At 41.6% G+C, this 16915-nt stretch overlaps 1 protein-coding gene across 1 annotated transcript in view; it reads right to left on the bottom strand.

Moving 5' to 3' along the window:
• COL5A2 (collagen type V alpha 2 chain) overlaps positions 1 to 16915 on the bottom strand; it is a gene marked incomplete at its 5' end in the record, with an annotated part of 151068 nt that overhangs the window by 84319 nt on the left and 49834 nt on the right. Inside the window, 3 exons of the mRNA XM_082261749.1 lie at positions 11440 to 11493; positions 12298 to 12330; positions 16567 to 16599. Coding sequence (XP_082117875.1) covers positions 11440 to 11493; positions 12298 to 12330; positions 16567 to 16599 — 120 coding nt within the window. The remainder of the gene's footprint in view (positions 1 to 11439; positions 11494 to 12297; positions 12331 to 16566; positions 16600 to 16915) is intronic.

Raw genomic sequence — 16915 nt, 5'->3', positions numbered from 1 at the left:
AGGTGCCTGTGTTTCCTCCTGCTACAGATCAGTCAATTGGTCATGTAACTGTGGTCATGTTGTATAGGTAGGACAGGCCATATGTAGTACTTAGGCTCACTTGCCTTCTGTGTAGAGGGTTCTTTTTTGGACCACCTCGAAAACATAGCTCCCTAACATCCTTTTTCCCCCTTCCCTGCCGATTCTGATACAGATTTGCTGAATTTTACTTGTTCAGTTGAGATACTTCCTGCATTTTGGATTGATTTCAGTCTGTAGCTATTACTACCAAAAAGGGGAAGATGTTGTTTGTCCTTATTACAGCTGTTCACTCTATTTTTGAGTTACTGTAAATGATGGCTTCTTCTCCGAGTTCAAACACTGGCTGTTCTACACTGCAGAGATTTCTCCACTACTGTGATTGATCCTTTGGATATAGTACAGATAAATGTATTGCTTTAGCTTTGAAATGTGGTTAAACTTCACCACTGTCACGGGGTAACGTGGCAGAGCCTGACGTAAGAGGAGTGGCTTACCGGGTAACTGGCGTGGCACAGGTTCACCAGAGGCGCTGAGTCTAAGTGTTAGCCGGTTTTCACCAGGGCCCCAGAGGGTGGGGATGGACTTGGCTGCTTGCTAACACCAGGTCGCGGTCCCCCGGATTCCCTGGTGGAGCCAGGAGCAGGTCCAGGACCAATAGCCAGTAGCGGATAAACAGATCAGGATCAGGCAGGAGAATAGTCAGGACAAACCAAGGTCAGGGCGGGCAGCAGGTAATCAGAATTCAAAGACAAGCCGGGTCAGGTAAACAGGAACAGCAGAATATAAACAGGCACAGGATACAGGAGAGCTGATGATAACACAGCAATTACCTGGAGTGACTGCTGTGTTTAAATAGGCCGTTTTGGCGCCAATTTAGTAGCGTTGAACTATTGTAAGGTAGCCTCAAACTACTGCAAGGTAGCCTCGAGCTATCGTAAGGTAGCCTCGAGCTATCGTAAGGTAGCCTCGAGCTATTGTAAGGTAGCCTCTAGCTATTCAAGGCGCCTCTTCGTACGCGCATGCGCATAGGCATTCGCCGGTTAGTGGTGCCAGTGCGACTGCACAGGGTATTGATTCCCTGACAACCACATTCACTAAACTCTGGGCAAATTTTCTACTAAATGTAACTCCCTTTCAAAGAGAACAGCATATTTGCCTTCAGTAAATTAAACCCAATCACTCTTTAAATTGATTCTAGATATTTTTTCTTTATCTGAAATGCTACTGTTGGCAAATGCGAAAAGCCTATGGTTCAGACTGCACATTCATCTCAATCTCAGACCTCAGATCTCAATTTGAGCCCTCTCGAGTCTTCTGTTCCTGGATGTCTATTCCTCTGTTCCTTTGGCAAGTTTCTAGAATCTTTGTTTCTAACCTATTCACAATGACCATACCCTAAAAAGGGATCTGCCAAATCTTGGATTCCAAAATATGGACTCCAGTTTTACTGCAATCTCATGCCTCCTTTGAGGGATAACCATTCAACCTCCTGTTGTGGCTCTGTCAAGTAGCATTGCTTTGACTGTCCAGCTAATACAGCAGTTTGGATGGATCTAAAATCTTCAGAAACCATCACTTGAACTGACTTATTATTTGGAGTAACTTGGTCTAGTCCTGAACTAAGCTTAGGCCAAAGTATATTTCACATAAAGGAATTTCAGACTTTTTGACATTGGTTTTAATCTCTACATTTCAGGATCTGTCCAATTTTACCATTTTGCAAAGGAGTCTTTAGTCACTGAAGGCCTCTTCAGTTTAACATTTTGTTGCCATGGAACCAGTAAAATCTCTGGATAGGTTTTCCCTTGCCTGGTGCCTCAGAAATCTGTCTCTGGAATTGGGGAATTCTCTCTTTCTATTCCTTGAGATGAATCCTCTCTTATATTTGGGTCTAGTTTACCTTTTGGCTTTCAGCATTTTAAGTTTCTGGCCTTTTTGTTGGCCTTTCCCTCCCTGACATAGGCCTTTATATAGGGAGTCTTCAATGTAGCTTCCTCGGTTTGTTCCTCCATGACTGCATGAAATATGAATCTAGATTCTCTTTACCCTTCAAAGACTGCCATTTGAACCCATTATAGAGATGTATTTAATGCACATCCCTGCACAGTTGCCAATGGCTTGGCTCACAGAAGTACACCCCGCCTGCTTTGGTGCTGTTTGAACATTATGTTTTTCATATGCAGGCAGCTAGATATCTGCAGAGTGGATTTCTACTGTAGTTTTGTTTTTTATAGAGCACCCTTTATTTCCTGTCCAGCTACATAAGGATAACAGGTACATTGGTAGTTTTTTAGGTTTTGTTTTATTAATGAAGGCAGAAAAGAAGGATTCCCCTAAGGGTTTGGGACTTTAAAGTCACTATAGATATGCAAAAACATTTGTAAGTAAAATTGTACATTTTATAAACCACTTAACGGCCGCCCACCGCAGATTTACTGTGGCAGGCAGCCGCTCCTGGGCAAACCAACATAGTTCTACGTCGCTCGCTCAGGAGACTCAGCCAGTGCGTGTGACAGGCAACTCCGATGGCCGCCGGCCACTCGCAATCTCCCGCAGCTGAGAGAGAAGGACAGACGGCTGATGTAAACACAGCTGTCTGTCATTCTCCCTGAAGTGATCACAGAGGCTATGTGATACTGCTATATAGGATCGCATGTCTCTGTGATGACTTCCCAAGCCACGCCCCCTGACAGTTAGAATCACGCCCCTAGGGACACAGTTAACCCCTTGATCACCCATACTGTTAACCCCTTCCCTGCCAGTGTCATTTTTACAGTAACAGTGCATATTTTTAGCACTGATTACTGTAGTAATTTCACTGGTACCCCCAAAAATGTAAAAAATGTCAGTTAGGGGTCCGATCTGTCTGCCGCAATGTCGCAGTCCTGCAAAAAATGTAAGATCGACTCCATTACTTGTAAAAAAAAAAAAAAAAACAATAAAAATTACATAAATCTTTCCCGTAGATAGTAAACGCAATAACTTTTGCGCAAACCATATGCTTATTGCTATGGCGACCCTGCACTAAAGGGGATCTATTCCATAGATCCCTCTTTAGAGCAGGGTCCTCATAGATCCCCCTTTAGAGCTCAGTTACCCTGGATCCCCTTTAAGGCAGGCCCAGGCTCCCCATAGATCTCCTTTAGAGCAGGGTCCCCATAGATCCCCCTTTAGAGAAGGGTCCCCATAGATCCCCCTTTAGAGCAGGGTCCCCATAGATCCCCCTTTAGAAAAGGGTCCCTGTAGTAATCGTGATGCATCGTGATGCATCGCGGAATCAAATCGTATCGAATTGCGACCCTAATAATCGTAATCGCATCGAATCGTGAGGTAAGTGAAGATGCGCAGCACTAATACCAAGTATATTTTTCTTTAGTAAAGTCACGCAGTGCCGAATTGCAAAATAGGGCCTGGTCATTGAGCAGCCAAATCCTCCGGGGCTAAAGTGGTTAATACATGATAAAACAATACCCAAGGGTATTGTAACGCTATAACATTTTGCAACTCTTCTGTGTATTGATGTAATATGATCTATTGTTTGCTATTGCATTTGAGTGTTTTTTGCTATTTCTCTTTTATCATGTATTAATAAAATGTACAATTTTACTTACAAATGTTTTTGCATATCTATAGTGCCTTTAAAGTCCCAAACCCTTAGGGGAATCCTCCTTTTCAATCAATCAGAGTAATAATCTGCTGGGATTACCCATTCTTTTAATGAAGGCAAAATAATGTAAATAGGTATTTTTTGTTTGTTTTTAAAGGAAGCAAGTACTTTTTTATTTAGGTGATTGGTCCCACTTCCTTTTTTCTCACCTAGGTAAGAATGATGTGGCCCTAAGCACCCGTAGCCTCCTGGGATATCATGTCACACATCCCAGGAGACTGCAGTACAAACTCCCCGCAGTCTGTTGGCTTCAGGCATGCATAGCGGCACTTCAGCAAGGGAGGTGATCAGGAATTGACAGCTGGCTCCTAAATCCAAAACGGCAGAATGGGAAAAAAGCTGCAAAGTCTTTGGCTGTGTGGAAGACAGCTCTGGACTTTATGGACTGGTAAGTATGTGTTTTTCTAAGAGTCAGCAGCTACAGTACTTGCAGCTGATAACTTTTATTTTTTAATTGCCAGATTAAGTTTTTTTAAGTATTAGCCAGTGTATTGTAATCTGTAATTCTACAGATGTCCTAGGGCACTTCCTAGCAATAGCCAGAACAGTCAAACCCTGTTATTGGAAAACAACATCTATACCTCCTCTTGTGGAATGGGCAACTGAACTTGATTCTATTAGAGACCTGGAACATCTGCTGTTGCAGGAAAACAGCAGGGAAGAACAGTTCAGTATAACTTGGACCTCTTAGTGTATGTTCCACTACTCATCTACATTTCAGGATTGGATCAAGGAAGACATTCTTCAAACCTCCAATCAACCATGATGAAGTTACTCTGACCTTCCTCTCTCTTCCTACCCCCAGTCAATCTTTTCTTTATTGCATGACTTTTCCTCTTTTCCCTTTGCTACTAGCCACACTTCTTATCAGCTCACGAATCCTCTCTTTACTAGTAGACATACCCACCAATTGCATTGTGTCACTTGTCACTATGTTACCCCGAGAAGGTAGCATTTAACTAATTTAGTTGGGTTGTTGCCTTCCCTGCCCCATCTAGGTGATCCAAGACAGTAATGCTTCTTAGATGTATATAACTTACCATTTTAGATTACTTGAACCTTACAACTTTATACCCTCTCTCTTCTTTGTATGTGTACAAAAAAAAAACTTAATGAACTAAGATTAAAAGAAAGTACAGGCATTTTTTTCTTTTCTCGACACAAGGTTATCTATTTGAGAAATGATGGCCTAATTTTTACGTAGACCTGCTGTAAGCCATATACTATGATAAAAATGGTGAGGGGAAAAGGAATGGAACATCTTCTCTGTTGGGATATTTCCTTGTTAAGAATGGCCCAGGTAAAATAGATAGCAAGCCTTGTGTTTTTTTGTAAGTATGCTTCCTGTCTGCAGCAACAGCTCTGGAGGAGCATAAGATGCTGTTCTGGCTGCCCACAAGACAGACATCTAGAAGAGCAGCTTGTGGACCATAAAGGTTAAACCTGGCTTTTAACAGCGCCTTAGTTGCCAGAACTAAACGTGGTCCTTTCACTGTCAGGCCCTGCGCTCCACTTTTGACCTCAGGTGGCATGACCATTTTTGTAATTTTTACCCTAAAGCTTTCAGAGTTTATAAAAAAAACCCCCAAACCATAGATTTTGTGACAGCACAAGATCTGTAGAATAAAAACATGGCACTACTAATCTTGTAGGTTCCTTGATAGCAAATGTTCATCAAAACAACATTTTACATAAAAATACATGAAAAAAATACATAAAATACACTAAAATCATAAAACACGCAAACACAACATAACGTACAAATTTCCTACTATTAAAAGATAAAACTTAATCTTGGTGAATAAGTAACATACATTTTTGAATTTTAAATTGTGCTTCATTGCGAAACCATGAATATCAAAGAAACGCAAAACTGTAAATAAACAAAAATCTGGAGATTGACTTCATGCCTATGCATCAGTGATGAATAGAAAGAGGGTGCACTGCACTGGCCTAGTGCATTATCCTCAATGTAAAAAGCTTTATTGTATTTAAAAAAAAAAGGTACTCACAAACATACACTATACAAAGGCATATCACACCAGAGTGGCTGTAATGCCCAGTTTTTTTGAACTGTATTGTTTATCACTTTACTTGATTATTTTCACCACCTCTCACAATGTTGGTTACACCACAATAGTTATTCTATACACCCTTGTTTGCACTACCAACACCTCTGTACGCCTGTGCTTGAACCATAGCCTGTAACTGTGTTTATATTATTCACACCTGAATAAAATACATTCTATTTGACTTATCCAATACCCTGTGGCTTCATTTATCCATCCCCAAAAGGCTCTCTTTTTGTCTTCTGGTCCCTTCCAGTATAGCTTTTTTCTGCATACGTTTTAGAGCCAGGGGTAGGACCGGCAAACTTGCGTTATTCCCCGGGACATTGCACCCAACTATTTAAGTTAGACCTAAACCCCCCCCCCCCCTTTTTCTTGTAATGCCCAAGGTATCACATCATAAATGAAACGTCCACAGTGACTGGCTGACGTGTTTAGAGTAGGGCTAGACCGATATGGTTTTTTCAGGGCCGATACCGATATTTTGGTCACAATGTATTGGTATCAGCCAATATGGGCCTTTATTGTGTACATTAAAGTTTTGAAAAATAAAGACAATTGTTGACACAAATCTGGTACTGAACATGTTAATTTTTGTTTAATGTTTAATGGCTGGCTTGCTGGCACCCTGTGGTGGGTTCTTAAGAAAAAGCATCGGTACTCTTAAAAAAATGGAATCGGTGCATCCCTAGTTATAAGGTTTACTTTTTTGAAGATGAATGTGAAATATTTTTATCAGTCAAGCATTACATGCACATGTACAAATTTGCCCATGCACCATAAAATCCCAGAGCTTTTAAGCAGCTATAGCGTCCTTGCACCAAGATATGCTGAGAATTTGTGCTGTATGGGTCAAACCATGCATGTGCATGAACCCTTATACCTTCTGTTTACTATGTACATCCCTGCAAATTAAAAGAAAAAATAGTGGCATATTTATAACTTTTACTCCCAGTGAATAAACTTAAAAAAAAAAAAAAAAAAAAAACAGTAACAGTCCCAAGGCCTCTCAATCACTTTCTCCCAGCGCTCAAAGGATGACAATAAAAGAACCAATGGGACAGAATGAGTGAATTAGAACAAACTCTCAAATTGGTAAAATGTTTATATGAAATTTCCATGCACTGTCAACAGCTACTATAATTCACATCTGATCATAAAACAAGATTTACGCCTCAAATCATCATAGCCAATTCATGAGCATTAGCAGCGCTTATAAGATGTAATCCTCCTCCTGTGCCTTTAGGTAAAAATCCAACACTATGTGAATGTTCAAGTTATTGCACCCCTATAGTTTGAGAATAATTGGATCCGAAAATCATCCACCAATCCCGTCACCACACCATGTGAGACCTCTTCCTTTGACACTCAAACTCATCAGCTTCTGACGACGTCAGTTCTATGACGAAACAAGCAGTCAAGCAGTCACATACGTCGCTACGTTTTTGCACTTCAGCCCAGATCACATGCCGTATTTAGGCTCTTCCGGTGCACCGCCACTCCATTGTGCAGTGGGGGAAGCCAACCGGGAGTCTGATCCTTTCAATACAGTGAGCTTATTTTACTGGACTCTTTTAATTGGTTTGTGTAATTGTTATTTGCCCTATTGGGGCTAACTTGAATAAAACTGCCAAAACCAATACTACACCATGAGGAGATTGTTCTTTTTTCACAATTAATGTTCCTGAGATTGGGGGCGTGGCCTACGCATGCTGCTGTGAGGACGTTCACCTTCGTAACTCCTCCGCGATGCCCGCTTTTAATTACTGCCAGCTAATAACTACCCTCACCAAACCTTGCACCCAGCAACACTGATCCGGGCTCACGGAATGGCATTTTATAAGATGGAGGACCAGGAGAACAGGAATAGGCGCAACAACATCAGGATACGTGGCCTGCCTGAAGCGGCCAAGGCCCCTGACCTTCTCCCCACGGTATGTGGCATCTTCAACAGACTGTTGGAACTCCCTATAGATAACCCCATGCGGATTGACAGGGTTCATAGGGCCCTCCGCCCGCGTACCCTCCAAGTCGATACCCCCCAGGATGTCATCTGCAGGGTCCATCACTACCCTGAAAAAGAGCTCATCATGCTCAGGGCGAGGGAAGCCGCGACTCTAGAATTTGACGGGGTTCACCTATCCCTCTTTCCGGACCTGACCCGGGAGACCCTTGAGCACCGCCTTGAAGCCCCTCACTGAGAAGCTACAAGCTAACTCCATCCCCTATCAATGGGGCTTCCCCTCCTGCCTCATTGCCTCCAGGGATGGCCGCTCCGCCACTTTGAGGTTCCCTGAAGACCTGGAGAAGTTCTGCCTTGATCTTAACATCACACCACCGGAACTTCCCAGCTGGCAGAGGATGCATTACCCCCACTGTCTGCCCCATGGATGCTCCATGGCAAAGGTTGTCCAAGAAACAGAAGTGACCTGCCACTTATAAGCAGCTGCACAAGTCCCCTTGAGGCCTTGATGTCTCCCAAGTGAAGTTATCTCCACCCCTGCTGGTTTACAGATCACCCCCTTGTGCCGCCTCCCGCGACTTAGGGGGCTAACCTTCCCTCCTTCTGGGGAGCCCTGTGCAGTTTGTTTTGTTACCTCGGTTTTTTATAATTCTTATGTTATGCTGGTTATTTTTATTATATGGTTTATTTTCTCATGCTGGGTCTCGCGGGGGGGGGGGCTCCGTGCCTTACATGCCTAGGTTTGGTTCGGTTCCCCCTCCTGGCGACCATCCCCTCCCTGTCTTTAGGAGGTGTTCGGCTCCCCCCTGATTCTCTGTCCCCCCGGGTAGCTGGTCTCCTGGGTGGACCACCTGGGGGGGGGCTGGTATTACGGTTGGATTGACATCGCACAAATACACCGCCTATGCGGATGATATACTATTTTATGTCCAACAGCGCCTCATCTCCCTCCCCAATCTTCTCTCTGAATTTCGTCAATACGGCAACATATCCAACTTCAAAATTAATCTATCGAAATCTGAAAATTTTGAATATCACTATTCCTCCCCCTCTGGCTTCCTCCCTGCGACCGTCCTTCCCCTTCGCATGGCAACCTCACTCCCTTTAAATACCTAGGCATCCATCTCACCGCTAATATTGATGATATGTCTCGGGTTAACTATATCCCTCTACTTAACTCAGATCGGACTGCCACAAGTGGCATCACCTTGCTACCTCCTGGCTAGGCATTGTGAACGTGGTCAAAATTAATGTGCTGCCCAGGATACTCTTCTTGTTCCAAATGCTTCCATTCAATGTACCTAGTAACTTTGTGAAGTTGTTGTCTTCCCTGGTGAGGCAATACGTTTGGCGCCACTCACACCCTCGAGTGGCTTTTTCCCTACTCTCGCGGGTCAAGCCCCGGGGGGGGTTGGTGGTGCCCGACTTTGGGAGATACCTGGCTGCTGCCACCCTTTCGCGGATTGCCAACTGGCAACTCTTCTCCCATGAGAAACTTTGGGTCCAACTGGAACATGATCTGGCAGCTGAGCCTCTGTTCACACAGATCTGGATCCCCCCGAGGGCCAGAGCCTTCGCTGTTTCTCTTTCCCCCCCTTTACCAGTTCAGTCTTCCGCGTTTGGGATGCACTCCACAAATCTCACAACCTCCCTTATAACTGTTACTTTATGCCGATACTGGGCCATCAGTACTTTTTGCCAGGGCTGCAAGATCCTTCCTTCCAACGCTGGTCCCCTCATTCCGCAAACACCCTCCTTCATCACATCACCTCCACAGATGGGATATTGCCTGCAACTACTTTGATCCAGTCCTCGCCCCTGTCTTTTATGGACTATTGGAAATATTACCAACTGAAACAGTTTGTTAGAGCTCTTCCACAACCGCTGTGTTCCCTACACTCTCTGAATCCAATCGCACAGCTCCTGGCTCACACAAAACCCTGCAAAGGGTTACTATCACTGTTCTACAAAGCCTTGGACATGCTCGTCCCCCATTCTACCCCTACCTTTTTAAAACGGTGGGAGCTGGACCTACAAAGCCCTCTTACCGACTTGCAGGAAAAGACCATCCTTTCATTGTCTCATACCTCCGCCATATCCTCCAGGACTGCAGAAGCCAACTACAAGCTGTTGACCAGATAGCACTATTCACCTGCTAAACTCCACATTATGTTACCTTCGATACCTGACCTGTGCTGGAGGAGATGCGGTTTGAGAGCAACGCATGCACATATCTGGTGGACTTGCCCTGATCATTCGCCCCTACTGGGCCACTATACTATCTCTCATCGAAGTCATTCAGGGCTCACCGGTCGCAAATGACCCATGGACTGTCCTTTTCCACGACACGAGGGTGTCATCTGCCCGCTACCGCAAATCCGTTACTCCCCATTTGCTCAAGGCAGCTAAAGCTCTCATTCCTAAGTACTGGAAACAAACCATGGCTCCCCCCATACACCAATGGCTAAGATCTGTTGATCGCATCTACCACCTAGAGGACATGACTTTGGACTTTAAGGGTTTGAAAAAGCAGCAGTTCTAGATATTATTCACAATTTTTAATTATTGTTTTGGTGGGAGTGTAATTTATATTCACATATTACCAGGACCATCGCCAGTTCGCATTATTTCCTGGGAACCCCCGCGATCAATGATCAGTGACGTATTGTGAGATCAAAGCAGGCTGGCTGATTGGTACATGATTGTGAACACTGCTTATTTGTTTGTGCTTTGTATAAGTGCATTTTATCTAAGGGAGGACGGTTTTTCAATACATTTTAAAAGCGAATAAACTTAAATCACTATTATTTAAAACATACACCAAAAAGACAATGCTTCTATGTTTATACCAAATAGAAATAAACCACATATATATATATATATTCTACTGGAGAGCTAAGAATATGTTTTGACCTGAAGAGTTTCGTTTGCCCCAAACAACTGTTTGGGGCATTTATATTTTTACCTACATATACAATCTATCTATCTATCTATCTATCTATCTATCTATCTATCTATCTATCTATCTATCTATCTATCTATCTATCTATCTATCTATCTATCTATCTATCTATCTATCTATAGTATATATATATATATATATATATATATATATATATATATATATATATATATATATATATATATATATATATTTTTTTTTTTTTTTTTTTTTTTTTTATATATATATATATATATCTTGATCAAGACTCTTCCTTGACTGATCGGAAAATCTAACAATCAAGACACATAAAGATTGTGCACTGTGCAATGGGAACACTTGGTCACCTAGCAGTCAGTAAAGAGGTCAGTGAATGCAGTTTTTAGAAATTATCAAGGTATTAAATTATGGGTACTTTTTGAGACAGAACTTGTGCCACTTGGATCACTTGTAAAGCTTTTACTGCATATTTACCAAACACGTCTGATTCATGGTTAACCCATGTAAGCCATAAAACCAGCTGCTCTAACACCCCTTTCTGCTTTCAGTAAGATTGCAAAAAGGAGGAATGATTAAGCAATCCTTTAAATGAGTCTCACACTGCTGTGCCTGCCCTAGGACATGTTTGGAAGAAGTATAAACCTGGGGGAATGCTTATTGATCAAGAAAGTCTCTGGAAATGAGGTATGCATGGTCATTCCTAAACTAAACATGCAATATGGCAAAAGTCTAAATATATATGTATATATAAATATATTTATGTATTATGTCAGCTTACAGGCTTTCCCTTTGGGCCTCTGTCTCCTCTAAATCCTTGTGATCCTGGAGGTCCCTGTGAAATAAAAACAGCATTGCATTGAAATATACTTTTTTACAGAAAGAAATAACATGAATTAAAACACAAATTAAAATATTCTAAAGGAATATTGTTTACAACAAACATATTATTCATCATAGCTGGCATTATGATAGTATGATATATATGTTTATAGAGTGTTTCCCCTAATAGTATATGTTTTATGAAATTTGTTGCACATCTGTTGGAACTGCCATAAGGCTCAACATATTATTCTGGCAAGAAACTTACTGCCTTCAGATCTTGTTGGAACACCTTAGCTGCCCAATGAGGCAACATGTGCTAGGTCTGGGTGGAGCTGAGAATGTCTATTTTTAATTAAATATCAATAGCCTCCAGGTTATATCATGCAAGTGAAGATCAGATGTGCTTTACTGGCAGACATTCAGAACAAACTTATTAACATGCTCCACGTGTAGCATTTTACATCTGCAGTTTATGGCAGAGATGAGTAAGTTTAAACAGATTTTGGTCCCTTGACTTGAGCAGGGAACATCTAGTTTCCTTTGATCACTGGTTATCTGTTCCCAATTACCTATTCTGTCTATTTACAAATCACTATACTCATAGACTTTCTTGCATTATTTGTCCTCATTTTTCGATATTAGTGGTAATATTTTAAGCTAGTCAGGCTTGATTTAAATTTTTAGATCTTTCTTTTGTACTATTTTGGTTTATAAACTCTTATATTAGGACTCCTGATCTGGATATGACTATATGTGTCTCCAACAGAAAAGTAGGCTAAAAAATATTCACTTTCTTTTAAGTTCAAACACTTACAGCAGGCCCTGGCCGTCCACGAATTCCAGATACCTAGGATGAAAGCAACAACATATTAACTTTGTTATATTTTATATTTTTTTTTTTTTTTGTTAAGCATGCAGCAAAATCACCAATTTCAAAATTCTAGGCTATACAGTGATAACCAATCAAAGAGGTGTAAGAGAGGAGACGAGTGGAGAAGAGAGGGGACGTGGGGAGTGGTGGAGAGGAAAATTAAGTGGTGAAGAAAGGAGCAGAGGGTAGTAGAGGAACGTGGAAACAAAAGAAAAAGAGGGTGAATAAGAGAGGGGAGGAGAGGAGAGGAGAGGCAAGGGTAGAAGAAAAAAGTCAAAGAGAAGAAAGAAAGGGGTGAAGAAGGAAGAGGAAGAGTGGGTAGAAGAGGGAAATGAAAGAGAGAGAGAGAGAGAGAGAGAGAAGAAAAGGGTGAAAAAGGGAGGGGAGGAGACAGTAGAAGAGAAAAGTGGAAGGGAGGGAAGAAAAAGGGTAAAAGGAAAGGGAAGGAGAGGATAAAAGAGGAAAGTGGAAGAGAAGAAAAGGAGGGATATAAAAAGGGGAGAGGGTAGAAAAGGGGGGTGGAAGAGAGAGAAAACGGGGGGAAGAAGTAAAGGAGGGGTTGAGAGAGAAGAAGAAGAGCGAAACAGAGAATAGAAGGGGTGAATAAGGGGAGGGTGGAGATGGAAGAAAAGAGGAATAGAGGAGGGGTAAGAATAGGGGTGAAGAAGGGAGGGGAGGGGAAGATAGTGGGAAGAGCAGGAGAGGTAAGAAGAGGAGTTAAAATGAAGAGTGGGGGTGGTAGAATTGGGAAGTGTGAGAATAGGAGGAAAGGGGTAAAGAGGGATGGTGGGAGAAGATAGTATAGGAAAGTGGAGGAGAGGGAACAATGGGGTGAAGAAGGCAGGGGAGGAGAGCGTAGAATAGGCAGAATGGAAGACAGAGAAGAAGGGTAAAGAAGAAGATGGAAGGGGAGGAGAGTGAGGCTGGGTTCCCACTTATGCAAATTGGATGCGGGTTTCCCTGCATTCAATTAGCATGTCAGGAGCTTGTAACTGCCTCTCAATGGACCTGGTTAACACAGCTCTGGGATGGCTGCTGAGCAAATTGCACAGGAGTCCTGTGTGTCTTCTGGTCCTTTTCAGGTCTGAATTCAGACAAAAATTCAGACCAAAATTGGACCAGAAACGGTGAACAGGGACACATCGGACCCCTGCTGTGAGCCACTCTGCACAGTGTGAACCCAGCCTTAGGAAGAACAGATGTAGAAGTTCTTACTTATAAAAATATCCAAAACCCAAAATACAGTAAGAAATTAGCTGAAAGAAAAACATCTCCCATAGACAGTAATCACTAACCAAAGGTTTACTCTGTGGCATTTCAAAATGAATGTTTTCTTTTAAAAACGTATAAAGCATTTTTGCATGTATTATACATGGAGTAGGAGTTTCTTCTGCATTTACATTGCCTTGAAATGCAAATGTTTTGCTTGACTTTCCAAAAAGACGCAGGACAAAAATGCAAAGATGTAAATAGTACTATTTCTAATAATGGCAGAGATCTCATTATGCATTTAATAAACCCCAAAATTCACAGGGTTATGCAAAACCACAGTGCATTGTAGTGGTATTAAATTTGACCACAATATACTATTACAGTTTTGGGCAATACATCTGCACTGCAGCACACCACAATGCACCTATCATGGGTTATACAGTGGTGCCTTCAAAAATAGTCATGTTAGATTTTAAGGTGTATCCATGCTTCGACAGCCATTTATAATGAATAAGCTGCCTTAATGTAAAGCATTACATAACACGTGTTAGTGGCGTGTGTGTTGACGCACCACAACAGGGCAGAAAAATGCAAATGGACCCATAGTGAATAAAGTAAAACTCTATTCTCTCAAATTATCCAATCACGTTTAAAATCAGTTCCATTTTTTTAAAATGTTAACATGTTTTTTAAACATAATGGGGGCATGCTTAATACCTTTAGAAAATCAACCCTACTGTGTATGAGAAATGGAGTTCAGTCAAGTGAAGTCTATGCTCTGTGACTACAAAGGGAAGTCTCTGAAATATAGCTAAAAACAGCAGGTGGAAATGAAGTCCTCTTAATCCCTTTAGGGAAAGAGAGTCTTGACTGATCAGGGCATTGCCAAGAGCTTTGATTAAGCAGGAGGCTATATGGGAAAAGAAGATTGGACGGAGGCTTGGGTATGGGGTGGTGCGTGAGCTTAGTTAAGAATACCTTTCCCAGGGAATTCTGGGTCTTTTGAAGAAACGTGGATGAAGAGCTGCCCAGCCCAGCCCCCCTTTTTTCAATTGGTCTGTCACAGCTTTAGTGGCGGTTTTTGACCTTGCCAGCAGTTAAAGTTCCAAAAATGGGTTATGCCCTTGTTTGTAAATTGGGGGTAGGCTGTCTGTCCGACACTTATGGTAAGGACAGCCCCCCCTTCTCCTTTATTGGAATTCAATTTGTTAATGACTAAGAGTGCTCACAGTACTACTGTGACTGGCACTGGTCTAAACATTTACTTGTTTTGGAATTGGAAACCAAATAACAGCCGTGGCCTTTCCAACTAAGGCCCCTTTCACACTTGTGCAACTTGTCATGCAACTTTGGACATCAGAGTTGCACAACATGTCATTTGCCATGTTTTCCAATGATACCCATTCATATATGCGCAACTTAATCGTTGTGTGTTTTGTATATGGGGAGGGGGCAAGGGGGTTTGTTGTTATGTTAACATTGTTTCTGGGCCTATGTGCCTCAGCAGTCAAGGGTATTGTTTGACTAATGAGGCAATATACATGTAATTAGGTAGGCAGTGGTAGAGATCAGATAGAAACATTTCAGGAGTGTTTCTATGATGCATGACTGCTATTGGAAACTATGTTATATCACTCCCTAAACAAATGCACAACACTGGGAATCAGTGGTTCTATTTACTTTGAATCTGGCTTGGCAAATACATTTGCTTGGCTGTGACACAGAAGACATCCATCTGCAGCCAACCATATGCTGTCCACTCCAGTACAAATTCTTCCCACTTTTATTTCATGCTAAATGTTTCTAAGACAAACAAAAACTGCTGCAAAAAATATATATAATCCGAGAGGGCAATAAATTAACCCCCAAAATATATATCAGTTTTACCAGCATTACTGTAAATACAGTAGATGCATCTAGGTTAAAGTTTAAACCAAAACATTGTTCTTGTAGATTTTAGATTAAAGTGGTAAATTATTAAAACTTTTTGTCTGCATCTCTTTGAGGTTTTTTTCCCTTCACTTCCAACAGGAAGTTGAGGGAGATCACTCTTAGGCTTGGTTCACACTGGGGCGACTTGTCAGGAGACTTAGTTGCCTGACAGGTCGAGCTCCATTCAGTGCAAAGGAACTGTTCTAATCGGAGCGACTCAAGTTGCTCTGACTTAGAAAACAGTTCCTGCAGTACTTGGGGGCGACTTTGGAGCAGCTTGCATTGACTTCTTTTAAAGAAGTCGTTTGCAAGCCGTGCTGAAGTCGCGCTGTAGGGGGCGTCTTCAGAGTCGGGCGACTTTGAAGCCGCCCCAGTGTGAAACCGAGCCTAATGTAAGGGCAAACCTCTCCTAGACACCTGTCACTAAACAAGTGTCTCCATTGGAAAATATTCCCTCTATTCCTATTCAAGTAACAACCTTAGGATTTTCTCTAAAGTCCAAGTGATAATGGTCTCCAGGACCATTAGGGCATATTTACACTACAATCCCCATGTTCAGCGTGTGTTTCTTCTAGAACATTTACATGGGTTTGCAAAGTGTATTTTCAAATTTTTTTTATTTAAATTTTTTATTTTTTCTAAGTTGTGTTTACATGTATTTGCATGCATTCACGTGATTTTACTATATGCGCATTCACGTGCATTTGTGGTGCGTTTATGTGCATTTATATGCGTTTGCAGTGCCTTCCGATATGGAAAAATGAAGCACGCTGTACTTTTTTAAAAAGCACATGAAAGCACTGCAATGGTGAAAACTAGGCCCTTTGAAATATATGCATTTTTCATACATATGCATTTCTACTGCTTAAAAAATGCACCCACCACCACCTGATGGAAACAGGCTATTAGAGAGAAGGTGAATCTCCCCAGTTGGGACAAAGATGTTTTATATACACTTTATTGTGTCTATAAGACTTTACATAATTGACAACGTGGAAGTAGGAAATACACTGCTATGATACTTGCTACTATATGACTGTTAAATATTAGTGAATGGGAAAAACTTACAGCAGGCACATCTCCAGGCTCTCCTTTTTGACCCTATACAAATAGAAATGCAGAGAAAAATCATTAATACACAATATAAGTCACAAATACAAAAGACAATGTATCTAAGTGGTGCTATAAATATAAAGTCAAACAAGAATTCTGATTAATCTCTAGAATTATACTAAATGCAGGTTTGTGGATTTTGAGAATGAGTAAATCAGGCTTAAAGGGCCGCCATCTAAAAGACTACTACAAGTTTATTTTTACAAAAAAACGTTATTAAGGTTTTTAATTGCTGACACCCATGTTTTTAATCACTGCAGAATTTACCGGATGCCAACATTATACAGTATATATATATATATAT

Source organism: Pelophylax lessonae, assembly GCF_965119305.1.
Source record: "Pelophylax lessonae genome assembly, chromosome: 6".
In the NCBI taxonomy this organism is placed as follows: Eukaryota; Metazoa; Chordata; class Amphibia; order Anura; family Ranidae; genus Pelophylax; species Pelophylax lessonae.
Note: the sequence above shows the minus strand (reverse complement) of the source record. Positions and strands in the feature narration are given on the sequence as shown.